Below are 17,107 nucleotides of genomic sequence, written 5' to 3'. Positions count from 1 at the left end.
TCATCATGGCGCCCTCTACTGCCAACAGGAAGTGATGCAAATGGGTCATTTCTGCATTTGTCGTAATGACACTCAAATATGGATCGCCCTGGTCTCTTTGCTGTGCTGCAGCACACTGCACAAGTTTGACTACACCCCGCTATTGCCACACAGTGGCGGTTGTGCCACACCCCGAGTTGCACTGGGGTGCGAGGGCCCTCCAGTACTGCTTGCAGCCCTAGTTATTATTAGAATTATATTAAGTTGAACTCTTTAATAGGCCTCGGTCTTACAGGTTGGTTTGTAAATTTGGCTCTTTGGGTAAAATGAAACCCCAAATTTTCTTTGAAATGATTCTTGTCTTTTGCCTCCTGCTTGGTCCTTAACAAGGATGAAAGTGTTCCTCTAAAAAGCCCAAGACAATAGTGTAGCACAACACAACGTTGCGATTTATGGACAATTAAAAGAAATGATTAAAAAAAACTAAACAAACAGTGCTGTAAATCAACTGAAAAATATTTATTTAACCACTTACAGGCTTGGTACTTTACAGGCTTTACAAGTAATGAATAACAAGCAAGTGTATATATCAATAACACAAAAAGAATTGCATAGCCCCTTTTCTGGTTGGTTGGTTCCATATCCCACTTGTTTTCTTACTGATGTCTTCTTATTATTGAGTGAAGTCAAAATTTACTTTTATCTGATCAAATTGCCTGTCATCAGTTCTCACTAACACCATACAGAGTTTCCAAACCAGTTAGAAAGAGTCAACAATTTAGGGGCCTGTATCCATGGATTGCGCTTTTAGTGCTGACAGCTCATATTTCATTCAAAGCCAAGGTAGCCCTAATCTGACACGCCAGATGGATTTGTTTCACACATCCATCTGGAAAACCTTCAATATACAGTGTTTGGGAAAGGGCAGAGCCTTTGAATAAAAAAGTTCAACTTTTGAAAAAGTGTCAACGTCACTTCTCTCTCACTGGCCAATCAAAGTCAAGAAGGGGAGGCAGCATACACCAGATGTTCTTAAATCCACCGCAGAGGAAAACCAGAAGGGCTACCAGGAGAAAGTTTGTGGCAGTTTTCCTATCTTCTTTTGTTTGGTGCATTACTGTGGCAGCGTTATAGTGCAACTTACAGGCTTGGCATATACTACAGTGTTTTCAGTCGTTCTGTAATCATGCAGCCATTTCCTGAAACTATCCTGTGTTTATGGAAAATTTTTCAAAACGAAACAGAAATATATTGTTTTTGCCCATGTGTGGACAAGCCCTAAAATATATGAAGCACACAACTATTTCAAAACCATGTTATGGATATTACCAAGAAGAGTGGGAGTTATTTTTTGTAAAGTACCAACAAGAAACACTGGTGAGAAATCTGAAAATGAGTTTGTGAGCACTGCCAGCTACAAAAAAGATGGATGTGGACAGAGGCCCTAAAGCTACTTAAACACTGTCACTCTCAAAATCTTTCTGCATTTAAGATGGCCGGCAGAGGGTTTCTGAAAAGACTCATCTCTAGAAATGTCCTGCTATTCCTTTTAGAGGTTTCTTCAGTAACTGCTTCACTGTTGTCAAGATGTGTAACAACTCTCCTTCTCCCTTGTTAGTTTTATTGCAGCCATGCCCTTCAACTGATTTACCACTGCAGTCACTAGAACAGTGCATTCTGTCACTGTGGGATAACAGATAACTCTTACAGGCTCACTGCTTGTTGACTTCTTCCTCAATCACCATTGATGCCGCCTCCTCTAGCTCCTCAAGTTCTAGCTCCAAATCTTTTTTCTGCAGTGGGACATCCTGTAGCATAAGAGCTAAAGCTGTCATCCTCTTTGACCTGAGAAGATAAAGAATGTATATAAAAATCTAACAAATCTAACAATCCTAAAATACATTGAGAATTGGCAAAATGAAATATCATTCATCAATAAATTGGAATCTCATTGTCCATTGAAAAAGAGAATACTCTTCAGCTAAATATCATGAATATTTTGAGGAATTCAAACAATGTACAGAACCTGTGACTATAGATCAAAGATTGAAACAGATTTGTCATAAAAATCTAAAGCCTAGAGAAGAAAGACTTTGGAAGCACTGTAAATGAGAAGAAAAAGAAAATAAAATCCACTTTCTTCTCATCTGCCTGCTGTATGAAGCAGAAAAGTGCTTCTTGATCCAAGTTACAACCGCAGAATTACATAAGGAACTAATGATAATGACCTGAAGAGCCACAATTTAAACACCTAGCCACATGTTTTGTTTCAGTATATTGTTTTAATTAATTGTTTTGATTCTGGGTTATAACAATATTCATGTGTTTATCCGACTTTACCCAGTAGTACTTGAATGAGGTTTGAATATTTTGTCAAAGAGTGATTTTAAAACTAAGTAGTTGTTTGCTAGCTATGCTAAGCTAACATGACACAAGCCTCTCTGCTGGCTTGATGTTTAAAAGAAAGGCTGTATGACATTACTGCATGCCTGCTTTACTCAGTTTAGAGAGCATGGGGTAGCCACATGACAATGCTGGAATTGATACTGGTAACATTTAGACTAAAAACTTTTTCCAAGCACAAAAATTGTTATTCTTTAGAAAGCTACTTTTGTGATCTGTGTCACTGACTTCATCAAAAATGCCCAGGGGGATCCGCATGCCAGAGACACAAATGGAAATTTTACATTTATAGTTATGCAGACTCTTTTAAAAGAGGTATAATTTCAAACTGTTTTCCTTTGATACCGGTGCTCTGTTTGTGAATCATGTAAGAACGTCTCATCAAAAACACTGATGCACATTGGGATTGAGTAGTACATTTTTCCTAACACTCCTGTAATTTGAGTGTGGGTTTTGTTTATGTTGCTTAACTTACTTGACCTGTTGCGTCCAGATGCAGTAGTCTGTGATGTACAGATCGTTTAGTATGTAGGATGGGTCACTCTCTCTGAGGATTTTGTGAATATCCAGCAGACATCTGAGGACACAGGATTTTCCTTTGGACAAATAAAAAAACATACCATGGCAGGCAAATAGAAAAAAGATTATTTACACGTAGTGTTACGTTTTACTATCTCTTCCATCCATGGTCTATCTATGCTAGATGGCTTCCAATTGCAGACACAGCATGTAACTAAAAGCTTAATGTGAGAAACAAAGGGTAACTGCATAAGGGGTAATCTAAGTTAGCAGAAGATTAATATTCCTTGAATTAAGGAGTTCCGGGTCAATACAGATGTACTGACACCACATTTTATATTTTATGAGCACAAGTTCATACATTTGGGTACTCACCAATACTGAGTACAATAAAGTGTACGTAATAAAATCATAACTTTTCTTAAATTATTTTGAAATTTCTTTCTAATTTTCATCGGATGTTCTTCATCCTCCTCTTGACAATTTATTGGTGCATAGTTTATCATTCATGCTAAAATTTAAACCAAACTAAACATATACACTCCCCTCAAAATGTTTTGGAACAGTGGGCCCAATTCCTTTATTTTAGCTGTAGACTGAAAACATTTTGGGTTGACACTAAAAGATGAATATGAGAGAAGAGATCAACAAGAGATCAACATTTCAGCTTATATTTCCAGGTATTTACATCAGGATCTGATACACAACTATGGAGGCAGTTTTATTTGTAACAGAACACCACATTTTTAGGTGAGAAAAGGTATTAGCACAGATAGACTTCAAACAGATCCAAGTGAATAAGACTTAATCTTTAGTTGTAATACTTGCTTGCAATAACTGCACCAAGCCTGACCCACTGACATCATCAAACTTTGGTATTTATCTTTTGTGGTGTATTTCAAGGCTTTCACTGCAGCCTCTTTCAGTTGTTTGTTTTGGGGGTACTCCCTTCAGTCTTCTCTTTAGTAGGTAAACTGCATGCTCTATAGAGTTTAAGCCTGGAGATTGACTTGGCCAGTCGAAAACCTTCCACTTCTTGCTCCTGATGAACTCCTTGGTTATTTTTGCAATGTGTTTTGGGTAATTATCTTGCTGCATGATGAAGGATCTCCCAATCAGTTTGGTTGCATCTTACCTTATATTGGCAGGAAAAATGTTTCTGTAGACTTCTGAGTTCCTTTCTGCTGCTGCCATCATGTGTTACATCATTGATAAAGATTAATGAATCAGTCCCAGAAGAAGCCATGCAAGCCTAAGCCATTACATTACCTCCACTGTTTCACAGATGAGCTTGTATGTTTGGGATCATGAGCAGATCCTTTCTTTCTCCAAATTTTAGCCTTCCCATCACCTTGGTAAAGATTCATGTTTATCTCATCAATCCATAAAGCTTTGTCCCAGAAATTTTGAGGGTGGTCTCTGTACTTTTTGGCAAATTCCAGCCTGGCTTTCCTGTTCTTCTTGAGTGGTTTTCATCTTCTGGTGTAGCCTCTGTACTTTTGTTCATGAAGTCTTCTGTGAACAGTACAGGGTAATACCTTCACTCCTGCCCTCTGGACGTTGTTGCTAATGTCACTAACAGTTGTTTAAGGGCAGGGGTCAGGAACCTTTTCTTTCCTGTACCCCCTTCCAGAAAATCTCTGAAGAGCCCCAAAAAACATTTGAACCTTCCAGTGAAGGTGATGCAGTCAATTAGCCAAAGTCTTTGTAACATAACTGATTGAGCACTGATATGTTTGATCACACTGATAACTTTCCACTTGGAATTTTATTCATAATTCTTATTTGAATGCATTTATGGATTTAGAACTACAATAGAAACAACTGTGTACATATCTTTAATTTTTATCTATAATATCAGCCAGCGATTACTGACTTGTATCCTTAATAATACTGTTATGATCATTATCATTATTTCTTTATTCATCCACACACACTTCTTACACCTGCTGTCAGACAGTTAATGCAAGATATTGTGGAAGCCTGTTAACCTACAGATGAAACCTTCTCTACTTCTTCTCCTCTCTCTATGCTGCTGTGTCTGTCTACGTCACATACAGGAATGCAGAAGGAAAGACGTGACAATAAGTGTCCATGATCACTGGGTCACAGATCGCATCAACAATACAATCAGAAGGACAAACTGGAGCAATCATGATAATCACTCCAAAATATTCATGAGAGAGTAGAATCAGCTGTTTACAGCCTTTTTCCCTTTCTGAAAATGAGAGACACATGTCAGCAGCATGGACAGCATCACATTAACACGTGACATTTTCAGCACCAACATCAACAATCTCAGCTTATACAACACTGCGACACTTAAAGAACACAATGTACACTTGTACACATAACCTTCCATTCATACACGCCAGAAATAATTAAATCACGATCAAATGTATCAATCTTCTGAATGAAAATAATGAATTCACAGCGATAGAGTAGAGAATAATAATAAAACGTGAGCTTACATGTTTATTTGGCTCAAAGAGCACTCTATTGATCCCTTGGCCTGCTTTATCTCTTTCTGTACCTGACTGATGCTGTTAAGTGTGGACTTGTCTTAGTTTTTCATGCTGTTTTTTAAGGTTATCACCAATTACATTCTCCACTGACACAATTCCAGTCTGACAGACACAGCGGCTTAGTATGAAACCTATCAAAGTTGATGGTCGTTTTCACACTCTTACCCATCCCTCTTGCTGTGCTAACCCAGATTTCAGATATTCAAAACTTAACTCACGTGACGAGCACAAACTCCTGTATTGTTTGTGACAAGACCATGTCCTGACCTTTGTTCCCAAGACAGGAAAGCACCAGTATGTGCTGCACCATAGAGGCACAATATGACGCATATCTAAGATGATAAAATAGGCCTATTTGTAAAAATAAAGTTAGAAGTGAATGAAAGAGTTTCACATGTTATGGATAAATTTTACAAAACTATACCAATATAGCATTAGAAAAAATAATTGTTTAATGTTAAGAAAAGTTTCCTTCATTTAAAATTTCTGGCACAGCTGCAGAGAGCCACTTGGGAGGGGCAAAAGAGCCGCATGTGGCTCCAGAGCTGCAGGTTCCCAACCCCAAGGCTCCTTTTAGGGTCTTTCTGTAGAGCTCTCTCAATGTTTCTGTCGTCAACAGCTGCTGTTCTTCAGAGCAATGTTTTTAGAGGTTACCTCAATTAAGGAGTGAATAAATAACTAGCTACAATACAGAGAATCAGCTGTTCTAAAGCTTTGTATTCACAAAACTTCAGCATTAATTTAGTTTCACATCCATCGCGGATAGACCAGGCTAATATGAGCCTTCAGGCTCTGCTATGTGTTCTTAAAATCAGATCCAGATGAACATCAGGAAACTTGATTTGTGGCCAGATATCAATATCCACGAACTAGGAAACAGTGTGGATCTCTGTTGAGTTCAAATATCTGAGATTTAAGCGAATATTAGTCAGTTTTTCTCCCGTTTTCGCCATTCCTCACAGAGCAGACTTCCTTGTTTTGCAGCCCAGAGCTGAGCAGCTGTGTTGCACACAGCTGACGTGACATCAGTGTAATCCCCTATTGTTGTGTGTGCAGCTCCACCTTTTTGGGTCGGATAGGTAAGATTGGTACTCCTACAGAAGGTTGCCAAAAAGTGGGACAGTACAGGTCAGCTTTTTGGGACCCTTTCAAACTTTTGCTCTACGGAAACCTTGGTGGAAATGACCAATTTGAGTTCTGAGTACCAAGTAGCTACTGAGGAGTTGTACAGTACAATATATGAAAGATGAGACCAACACACAACATTAAGGAGAGTTTATTAAGTTAAAGCAGGTTAGGTTTGTCACGGTGCTACCCCGTGCCCTCTAAACTGAGTAAAGCATGCATGCATTAATGTAACACAGCCTTTCTTTCAATACATCAAGCCGGCTGAGAGGCCTGTGTCATGTTAGCATAGCATTGCTAGCAAACAGCTACTTAGTTTAAAAAGCTCTTTCTGACAAACTAAAACATTTTAAACTGATTCAATTATTACTGGTTAAAGTCAAATAAACAGACATGAATGTTGTTCTAACCCAAAACACATTTATTTATAGCTAGGGACGTCAAAGTGATATGTTTGTTCACCCACTGCTCCATGTGCCTTCTTGTGCTTAGCTTCTGAAACCAGGAAGTGGCAAACAGAATAGAAGCCCGCCATTGGCTTATATACAGGTGTGCTGGGTAGAAGGCACCAAGTGTGGTAGAGTTGGAGGGGAGTTTTTATGGCAAACAGAAGGAAATGTCTTGTTTTAAATTAAATGTGAACATGTAACTTACCTGTGATATTGTGTATGATGATATGAATTTGTTTGGAAAACGTTTATTCATTTTGCAGTCATTTATTGTGTTTAGTAGAGTTAATTGATTTCAGCTTAGTCCTTTGACATTGGCACCTTCCCCTCACTCCTATATAAGAGGAGGCTGAGGCCTTGTGAGGTTGTTGGTGGTTGGTGTCAGAGCTGTTAGGTTGTGAGAGCCGTTTAAAGTGAACAAAGGGTGTGCAGAGCTGCAACAGAGCATTGTGTAGAGCTCAGTCTTCTTTTGTTTTCACATTTTTCCTCTTTTGCAAGTTTTTTGCATTATTTTTCTCCAGGCCTGCACTGTAAATACCACTGCACATTTTTCACTGTAAATATATTTCACTTGGACTGCATTTTTTTGGAAACTTTGACTCTTTTTTTTGAGCCTAACCCACTAGGCCATCCTTACAAGGTTCATACTATTTTTAATGATAATTAAACATTATATTGATATGCCAATGTGGCTTCACTAATGTACTACTAGATGTGAGACTGAAAATTAATGCAAAGCTAGGTCCAATTCAAGTATGCATATGCTCTCCTTGCTGTGTTTCCATTAAGAAAACTGCCTCTGCTCTACATTATGCTGTACCAGTAAATCGTGCAATTTGACTTTAAGTAGCATGGATTTACAACATTTGTGTTGCAGTCGGTGCTGTTGTGCTTTTCAGGAAACTCACCGAGCTTCAGAATCACAGCCGTGTCACGAACAGCAGCAGAGACGATGGAAAAGTGTCTGTAAAGTGGGAAGCACAAAACCCTCCGTCCAAATGACACAAGGACTTCTTGCAAGGAGTTGTATGACTGAAAATCAGAGAACATGAATATCAGAAATGTACTCTGCATCCAGAAACTATACTAAATGTATAAAAATACATTTATTACAGTTCCTGTTTGACACAACATTTTTGATTCTAACCCTAACCCTTTTCTACTGGGGCATTTTAATTTCTTCCAAAAACTAGTGGCTAAAAAGAGCTTGTTTAAACATTTCTGCTGCCCTTGCCCATTTAATAGCAGTCTTCCCTTTCAGATTTTGCTCTTTCAAAAATGGGATTTTTGTCCTTCATTTCTACGTTACCCTTTGTTTTTTAACGGTGCATTGTGAGCATGGAACATGCAATAGTATGAGGGTAAACATGGACATGTGAAAATTCAGCCCCCAACTGAAAAACCTTTTCCCCTTACATTACTGAATGAGATTTACATCGAAAATGTCTTTTGGCCTGAGGTGACCCTGCCAACTTCTGGCAGGAATATTGTTCTGGGGTAGAGGTAAAAAAAAAAACAAACACAAAAAAAAAAACAAAAAACAAAAACAAAACAAGGAGAACTAGAAAAGCACTCAGGGAGCGCAGACCTCCGCCATTAGCCTTATCTCCCAATAGTGAAGAATCCTTTAAAAAATTCCTGGATCCAGACGGTAATCCAGATCACTCCCAAAATCTAATCAGTTCTTCCTTATGCCATTTCTGACATTTCCTGAAAATTTCATCAAAATCCGTCCACAACTTTTTGAGTTATGTTGCTAACTAACAAACAAACCCTCCCGATCACATAACGTGCACATAATGAAGTTTATTGTTAGCATTAAGCTAATTCATATCTTTCATCCATTAGCATTTAGCCATGTTTGGAAAGTAATGTAAGTAGAGTTACTTGACAGCCAACTTGTATAGAATTGTTTGCAAGAAAGTTTTACTATAGCCAATTTGTAAAAGGGAGAAGATCATGTGTGGCACACATGCACACAGTTAAGGAGCAATTAAGTCATGTGGCTACATTAAAGGCAGAGTGTGCCTCTTCAGTCTTTGTGTTTAGAATACACGTTGTTAAAGTAACTGTGTACAATTTTGTACTCTTCACCTGTATTTGTTTCTACTGTTTATTGTAGAAACCACACACAAAAAAACCTTTTTATACTCCTATCATTACCAATAAAGGACTTTAAATCAGCAGTGAGCCAACCCTTTCTTCAAGCACCACCAGAGTTCTGACCGACTCTGCACAGTGATTTACAAATCCTATCAGCCTAAGAGTTCAATTGTTTTTCAAGGCCACTTGTTTTCCAACCTGGGGTCCAGGACCCCCAGGGGCGGGGCGCCAAAGATCTTAGCGAGGCTTTGTCTGCTCTGAGGCTGCCAAAATTAAATTTGCAAATGTTGACTAAAAACATGAAAAAGCCGTTATTAAGTAGTTTATACAAATGTGTTTTGATTAAAAAAGCATGCATAGGATGTTTCCAGGGTTTTATCAGTGAAACAATTGAAATCTATGTTGATTTTTGGCACCAGTGTGTCCCTTTTTCTTTTCTTTTGGGTCCTGGGGGGTTCTGCTTTTCTTAGGTACATGTAGGGGGGGCTCCAAGGAAAAATGGTTGGGAGACACTGTACTAGGCAATAGGCCAGAACAACACATCCAGGTACTTTGCCTGAATGATGCCAGCCCCATCCCTTTCTAGTGGAAAACATTCCTTAAAAATGAACGACAGTCAGTGTAAAAGTTTGGGTCATTTGGGATTTAAAAGCTTAAAATATGAAAACTGTACAGCTCAAGGGTTGAGAGCAAACATCTAATGGCCAGGGGGATAAACATATAATATAGGACCTTTATGAAAAAAATTGCAAAAATATGAAATAAGACAAATTACAGATGTACATGAGGGTGTGTTCAGGCTCCCTCTGTCAAACTGGACAAACAATCCCATCTTGTGACAGGAGATGCATAAACCGACATCACATTCCTAAAGTGTTGGATCTTAACACTTGAATATGGTTGATAAGTTAGCTAATGTATATAAAAGCTGTTAACAGAAAGACAGACTACAACTCCTGCTGTCAAATAGTGATTGCTATCTTAAAGTCATTAGGAACACAGGACCGGATCCAACATTTACCCTCTTTACTCCGCTCTAGTTTCAGCCAAAAAACACAGAACTCTTCTTTGACACACTGTCCTCATTTGAGAATAACAAATGTCTTAAATTGTGAATTTTTGGTTGATTTAGGCACAAAGCACAACAACACTAACCTTGCAAAGCAGATGAATATGCCTGTTTCCATGTTTCTCACTGGCAAATCCATCTTGCAAAGCTCCCATCTGAACCGTTTGGGCCAGGTTAGAAAGTGACAGGACCAGTCAGTGACGAGGGGCAGTACTTTCAGGGGCAGCGGAGTCGTGACGTATGCAATCAGCAACAAGAGGCCAGTGCAATTATGGCAGAAGAGATTAGTGTGGATGCTGCTAAAGCGCCCGTTTTATCAGAACTTGACATTTCTTCTTTAAAAGAAGAACAAAGAACCGCATTGAGTTGTTGTCTTTTCAAAACCGACAAACGTCCCGTACTGACATGTCTACAGCCGCCATGGTTTGTGGCGTTATGGAGATCTATATAGAGTTTACTCCTTCCGGTGCAGCTCGATGGTGGCTACGTCACGTGCTTTGTTGCTCTGATTGGCCCGTAAAAATGTGACAGAACATTCATCCAATCACCCTCTGAGTTTTGTTGCAAAGCCTCTGCCCTTTCCCAAACGCTTTCTAACGCATCTTATAACCTACTGCCACTCAGTGTGAGGGATTGTTTTCCCCCAGATTGGGGCGCGGTCACATTGCAAAGCGGGAAGTGACGTTGTAGTTCTCTGATCTATTGCAATGGCTGCCTTCAGTGTAGTAATGAGCTCCGACCTGCTTGTCACTGAACAGGAGGCAGGTGGTAAAGGAGAGCGCCATCCACAGGGCTTCAGTAGCGGATTCACTCGCGACAAGGTTCGGCTGGCAGGCTAATGTGGCTAATGCTAATGTTTTCCTGTTTGCTGAGTCAGTGCAGTCATATCAGCCTGTTCAGAAATGGAACTGGGAATATGAAGCACTCCTAAGAAAGTGAAGAAATGGGACACACAAAGGTAAGTCTGTGAAGCCAGCTGCTAAAGATAAACACCACACCTGTCTCCATTAAAGCAGCCGTCTGCATCAGGTAAATGAATATTCATCTGTTTACAGTAAAACGTTTGATAAATGAGCTTTGTCAGTTATGACAGTGTCTTAAAGCTTTACTGAGTCCTGTCATTTAGGGTGAAGCTGATCAAAGGAGATCATCACATTTGTAACAGTTTTAATGGTTGAAGTACTAGAAAAGAGGCTATCAGATAACAATAATCAGTATGGTTTTTATTGTCACATTAGAACTGAGTAAACCCCAGGGAGAGTAGCTGCTGTAATGCGGATAGTAATGAGGATCTAATCAAACATACAAAAAAGATGATTATTTTTGAACTATGCGCTAAATATTAGGGTAAATTTTGGTGCCCATTAGATCCACTTGTGAACAGGGACTAGTTGGTGTCTTAAATTTTGATTAACTAAGGAGTATACACAGGATATTCACTGTAAAATAAAAGTAAAATGCATCTGCCTTTGAATAAAATGAGAATATGCTCAAATGCTGTCTAAAATATAACACAATGTCATGACAGAAGCATACTGAGCAGTCTGACAATAGCACTGTACTTAAAAGATGAAAAGGCAGTTCCTGAATTAAAGTTAGTCGTGTTTTTGAGTTAACTTAGTCTAGTAGTTTGACACAAATTAGTCACTCTGACGCTCCCTCTCTTCCTCTCCTCTCTGTGAGGACAGTACATCTGCACAGCAGCAAACCAGACAACAGAGGGCACTGGAACCAGGACTACAGAGGGCACTGGGACCAGGACTACAGAGGGCACTGGGACAGGACCACAAAGGACACTGAGGCCAGGACTACAGATGACACTGAGACCAGGACTACAGAAACTAGCTACAGAGTTAAGGTCAGCTATAATGTCATTTACAGCGTTTTGGCAGTTTGCAGTTAATCTGCAGTTTGTTTGCATTCATTTTCACCCAAAATAAAAGGCTAGATACAAGTTCTGATATTTGTTTTAATACTAATATACTCGATTCTGATAAAGAGGAGTTATTACTCAGGATCAGTTTAGTCAAAAAACTTTTTTTTAGGTTAAAAATAAATAATAATTCTGATGTGTCTTTAACAGGCATGAGCCATACCAAAAAGCTGTTCTCCTTCACAAATCACCTCATCACCACATCTCTGCTGCAGGGAGAAAAGTTCCTTTTAATACCACTGGATACTAACCTGGCACGCCGGATGGATTTCTTTCACACATCCATCTGGAAAACCACTCATACACAGCATTTGGGAAAGGGCAGAGCCTTTGAAAAAAATAAATAAAAAAACTAGGAGGGTGATAGGATGAACGTTCTTTCTTTTTTTTTTTGGCCAACATTATTTTTTTAAATTTATTTTTAACATGTTTTATATTACATACATGTTCAGAAATACACATGCAACTGAACATAGATAAATCATAACAAAAGAATTTAGGTACATAATGAACAAATAACTCAAAATATTTAACAAACACATATATCACTGCAGTCTTAGTTAAGGATCTTGCTTAACTGGGATGACAGTTTTTAAGTTTATAAAATTCAAATATTATGTCTCATATTTCATGCCCAGATGAACTGCAGAGGATCACTCAAGAATCATCTTCAGATGTTTCTATTATATCGGCAGTGTTGGGCAAGTTACTGAAAAATAGTAACTACTTACAGTTACTAGTTACTGCTTGCAAAAAGTAACTGAGTTACTGCTTTGTAAAAGTAACTGAGTTACTGCTTTGTAAAACTAACTAGTTACTTTGAAAAGTAACTCAGGCATTCCTTTTTTCACTTCAGTCCTCATTATTGTACACATCACATTAATTTGTGTAGTTATGACAGTGTGAGAGGAAATAACTCAAATTTTATATAACATTGTAGCCATTATCATTATGTTGGAAAGTGGTGAAACAATAGAACTTAGTAGAAATGTTTCTCAATTTTTGACAGTGTTAAAGCATTTTTAACACTGTGTAATAAGTCTCAAATAGATATAGGCTACTCTACTGACAGAGTAAAGATTAAATCCCGGCTGCTCTATGAATATCTTTTTAAATGGCAGTCCTATCCCTCATCTTATCTTTTTCTCTCGTTATTTTTCTGAAGACAGCGGACTGCACAGCTTATATCAGAAGCGTGCCTTTAACAGCATACCTTGCTATCAGTCTGTTTAGTGCTTCCTTAGTGACACACTCTGCCGCTGGTGGCTAATCAAATCCAGTCTTGGGTTGTTTACATGGGGCAGTTCCTCCCTGCTTGCTCTGCCCAGCTAACGTGAGCTGTACCTGGGTTAGCGGTGTCTTTAGCTCTCCGGAAATTAGTTTAGCTGAAGCGTGTTGTTTAACTCAGTATTTCGTGAAGTTAAAATTGCTGTTTGTGGAGGTGGAAAGGTTTTACTTCCCTGTTCTTTTTCGTCCTTTATCCCAAGGAGGGAAAAGTAATTCTGGTGTTTCCAAGACAGAGAGCTCACGCTCGAGTGCTCAGCCATGACGTGTGTGCGCGCTTCAGTGCCTGTGTTTGTTTGTTTGTTTCTGCAGAGGCTGTTCTCTCTCCCAGGATGCTGATGTGCTTACCGCTCTGTCACGTCGTCTGCCGAACCTGATGTTTACTAACCTTCATCAACGAGTTGTCAGCTGTAAAAATAACCAGTAACGTGTGATCTAAATTCCCGGTAATGGTAACGGCATTATTAATTTTGAAAAGAAACGCGTGACACTACTAGTTGCCAATAAAAGTAACGGAGTTACTGTAACGCGTTACTTAGTAACACGTTACACCCAACACTGTATATTGGTTAAGTCAGTATTTTCAAGGAGTGAAACAAAGGGGTCCCAAATGTCATAAAAGACTGCCTGCTTGTCTTTGATAGCATAAGTAATTTTTTTCTAAAGGAAGAGATGTACATAATTCAGAGATCCAAACACTTATCCTTGGCCTATCCTATTTTTCCCACTCTAAAGCAATGACCCTCTTAGCTAACAACAGATTAATTTATAAAAAAGCTCTGATGCTTCCTTCTTATCTTTTAGTTAACTGGATATATACCCAATACCCAATTTGGTACAAGAGGTATATGTATAGATAATATATCCTGTAAGCAGTTCCTCACCTCCTCCCAGAACTTGATTATTTGGGTGCATTGCCAGATGCAATGAAAAACTGTACCCTTCCCTTTTTTACATTTAATACATGTGTTAAGTTTATCTGGTGTTATGTATGTGTGCATCAGCCAATTATGTTGTAGTAACTTGAGGCGTGAATTAACAATTTGTGATTGTATCTTTGCACATGCCTTCTCCCACTCCTCAATAGGGATGTTTGCCAGTAGGTCATCCCTCCATGCCTGTAGTCTTTTCATAGATGATTCTAATGATTTTAACAGCAATAAGTTAAAGATTTCAGAGATTAAACCTCTTCCGTGAGAGTCCTTTATCATTATGTCTTCTATTTTTGATGGACAGGAACAGATAGTGACTAATTTTGTTGCATTCCTACAAAACTTCTTTATTGTAAATACCTGAAAAAGTGTTTACGGGGTACACTATACTTGACCATTATTTCATCAAAAGACATCAGATGTTTGTCAGACTTGTAAATGTCTCCTATTTTTTTGTATTCCCCTCTCTGCCCAAATTTTGAATTCTCCATCACTTCTTCCTGGGGGAAAGAATTGTTTCCCCATATTGGGCTAAAAAGTGAGAGGTGATCACTGGCTTTGATATATCTTTTAACTTGGTGCCACACATTTAACATGTTTCTAACCATAGGGTTTTTAGTGTTCTTTTTAAGTTTCTTAATTTTAGCTGAGTACAGGTAGAGAGGTAAAGGTAAATTTAATGAATACTCTTCCATCTCTCTCCACAAGATGGCATCGTTCTTTGTATGATACTACATCAAGTTTCTTAACTGAACTGCCCAATAGTACCAAAGCACATTAGGACATTTGAGCCCCCCTCTATCAAAAGGCAAGTACAGCAAGGATAGTCGCAGTCTAGGGCGCTTATTGTTCCATAAAAACCTAATAAAGAGTCTCTTTAGATGGGAGAATAGAGTATCTGGAGGCGGCAGTGGCAAATTTTGAAACAAATACAGAAGCTTAGGGAGCACATTCATTTTGATAGTGTTTATTTTTCCTATCAGTAACATTGGTAAAGGTGTCCATCTATCTAACAAGTTTGAGATTTCTTGTACAGCAGATCTATAATTTATATCTACAATGTTATCAAGTGATGGCACAATCTGAATACCTAAATATGTGAAACAGTCAACAACCTTAAATTGAGTTGCTATGTTGGGGGGATGTTCATTTTCTTTATGGTTTAAAAACACAATTGAAGATTTAGACTTATTAATTTTTTAGCCTGAAATCTTACCAAATTTTTCAATTAATTCTAGCAGCACAGGGATAGATTTGTTAATGTCTTTGAGAAAAACACCAGACGGTGTTTCTGTTGTCCTATGACGATTCCTGAAATATATTCATTAGTCTTTACTGAAATTGCCAAGGGCTCAATTGCCATAATAAATAATAATGGAGACAAAGGATCCCCTTGTCTACATCCATGCTTTATGTGAATAGCTTTTGAAATAATGTTATTAGTAATTATTTCTGCATATGGATCTTTATAAATTATTTCTATCCATTTACAGAAATTCCTAAACCAAATCTATTGAGGACCTCAAGCAAATAAGGCCATTCCACTCTGTCAAAGGCCTTTTCAGCATCCAATGACAATAAAGCTGAGTCAGAGGCCTTTTTTTTTTGTAATAAAGAACATTCAAAAGTCTTCTTACATTATGACAACCTTGTCTACCACGAATAAAACCACATTGATCTTTGCCGATTACCTTGGGAATCAACTCTTCAATTCTTCTAGCTAAAATCTTACATAGTATTTTCAAATCTACATTCAGGAGGCTAATGTGTTGCATATTCAGACATTTGTTGTTTGGTTTACCTGGTTTTGGAAGAAGGGTGGTTTGAGCTCCTCTTAAAGAAGTCGGTAGTATCCCATTTTTAAAGGACTCTGAACATTTCTAAAAGAGGTGTCACTAATCTGTTTCTGAATTTTTTCTAAATTTCAATTGTCAGCCCGTCAAGCCCTTTCCTGCTTTGATACTATCAATTGCAGTAATTATTTCTTGTGGTGTAAAGTCTTTTCCCAATTCACTCCTAAAAGCTTCTGGGATGTGTGGAATATCTATGTTGTCTAAAAATCCCTTTAGTTCCATCTCATTATTAGTAATTTCCAAATCATAAAGCTTTTCATAGAATTTCCTAAAAGTGTAATTTATCTCTATTGGATCTATGAGTCTGTCTGGCTTTAGAACTAGTAATGCTGATGATTTGACCGCTAATAAAGGCTTTAAAGGCTTACCATCTTGGGCTTGCTGAGGTTTCTGTCATATTTGTTTCAAAATAGAACTGTATTTGTTCATCCAGGAGTAAGACAAAACCTGGGTCTGCCAGCCATTTTTGCTTACGACGCCATGCCATGGTGTGGCAATCACCAATCACCAATCACCCTTCACCAATTTTGAATTCTGATATATTAATGAGTTTGGGGCATGGTCAGAAATTAAAATACCATCATAAGTGCATTCTTTTATTCTGTATTTTAACTCTGCTGTAATCAAAAAGAAATCTATTCGTGAATAAGACTTATGTACACTGGAGTAGCATGAGAACTTTGATTCCTTAAGATTGATCTCTCTCCAGATATCTATCAGATTCATCTCCCTCATAAAGTGTTTTATTGTTGCACTACTACGAGGACGGGACTGGTAGACCCCCGAGCTCCTGTCCCTCACCAGATCCAAAGTGCAGTTAAAATCACCTGCTATTATACAACTGCCAGGAAGTGTGGATAGAATAAGGAATACATTTTGAAAAAAATTAGGATCATCAATATTTGGTGCGTAAATATTTGCCAAAACTAACTG

At 38.3% G+C, this 17,107-nt stretch overlaps 1 protein-coding gene across 2 annotated transcripts in view; it reads right to left on the bottom strand.

The window, feature by feature from the left end:
* Window positions 1-483: 483 nt before the first annotated feature.
* Window positions 484-17,107, bottom strand: part of shq1 (SHQ1, H/ACA ribonucleoprotein assembly factor) — an 82,622-nt gene continuing 65,998 nt past the window's right edge. For both annotated transcript variants that reach the window (XM_041794973.1, XM_041794974.1), the window contains 3 exons: window positions 7,909-8,032; window positions 2,858-2,978; window positions 484-1,824 (listed from right to left, as the gene is read on the bottom strand). In XM_041794973.1, coding sequence (XP_041650907.1) covers window positions 1,692-1,824; window positions 2,858-2,978; window positions 7,909-8,032 — 378 coding nt within the window. In that variant the 3' untranslated portion in view covers window positions 484-1,691. The remainder of the gene's footprint in view (window positions 1,825-2,857; window positions 2,979-7,908; window positions 8,033-17,107) is intronic.

The sequence above is a fragment of the Cheilinus undulatus genome, linkage group 9 (assembly GCF_018320785.1).
Source record: "Cheilinus undulatus linkage group 9, ASM1832078v1, whole genome shotgun sequence".
NCBI classification, from domain to species: Eukaryota; Metazoa; Chordata; class Actinopteri; order Labriformes; family Labridae; genus Cheilinus; species Cheilinus undulatus.
Note: the sequence above shows the minus strand (reverse complement) of the source record. Positions and strands in the feature narration are given on the sequence as shown.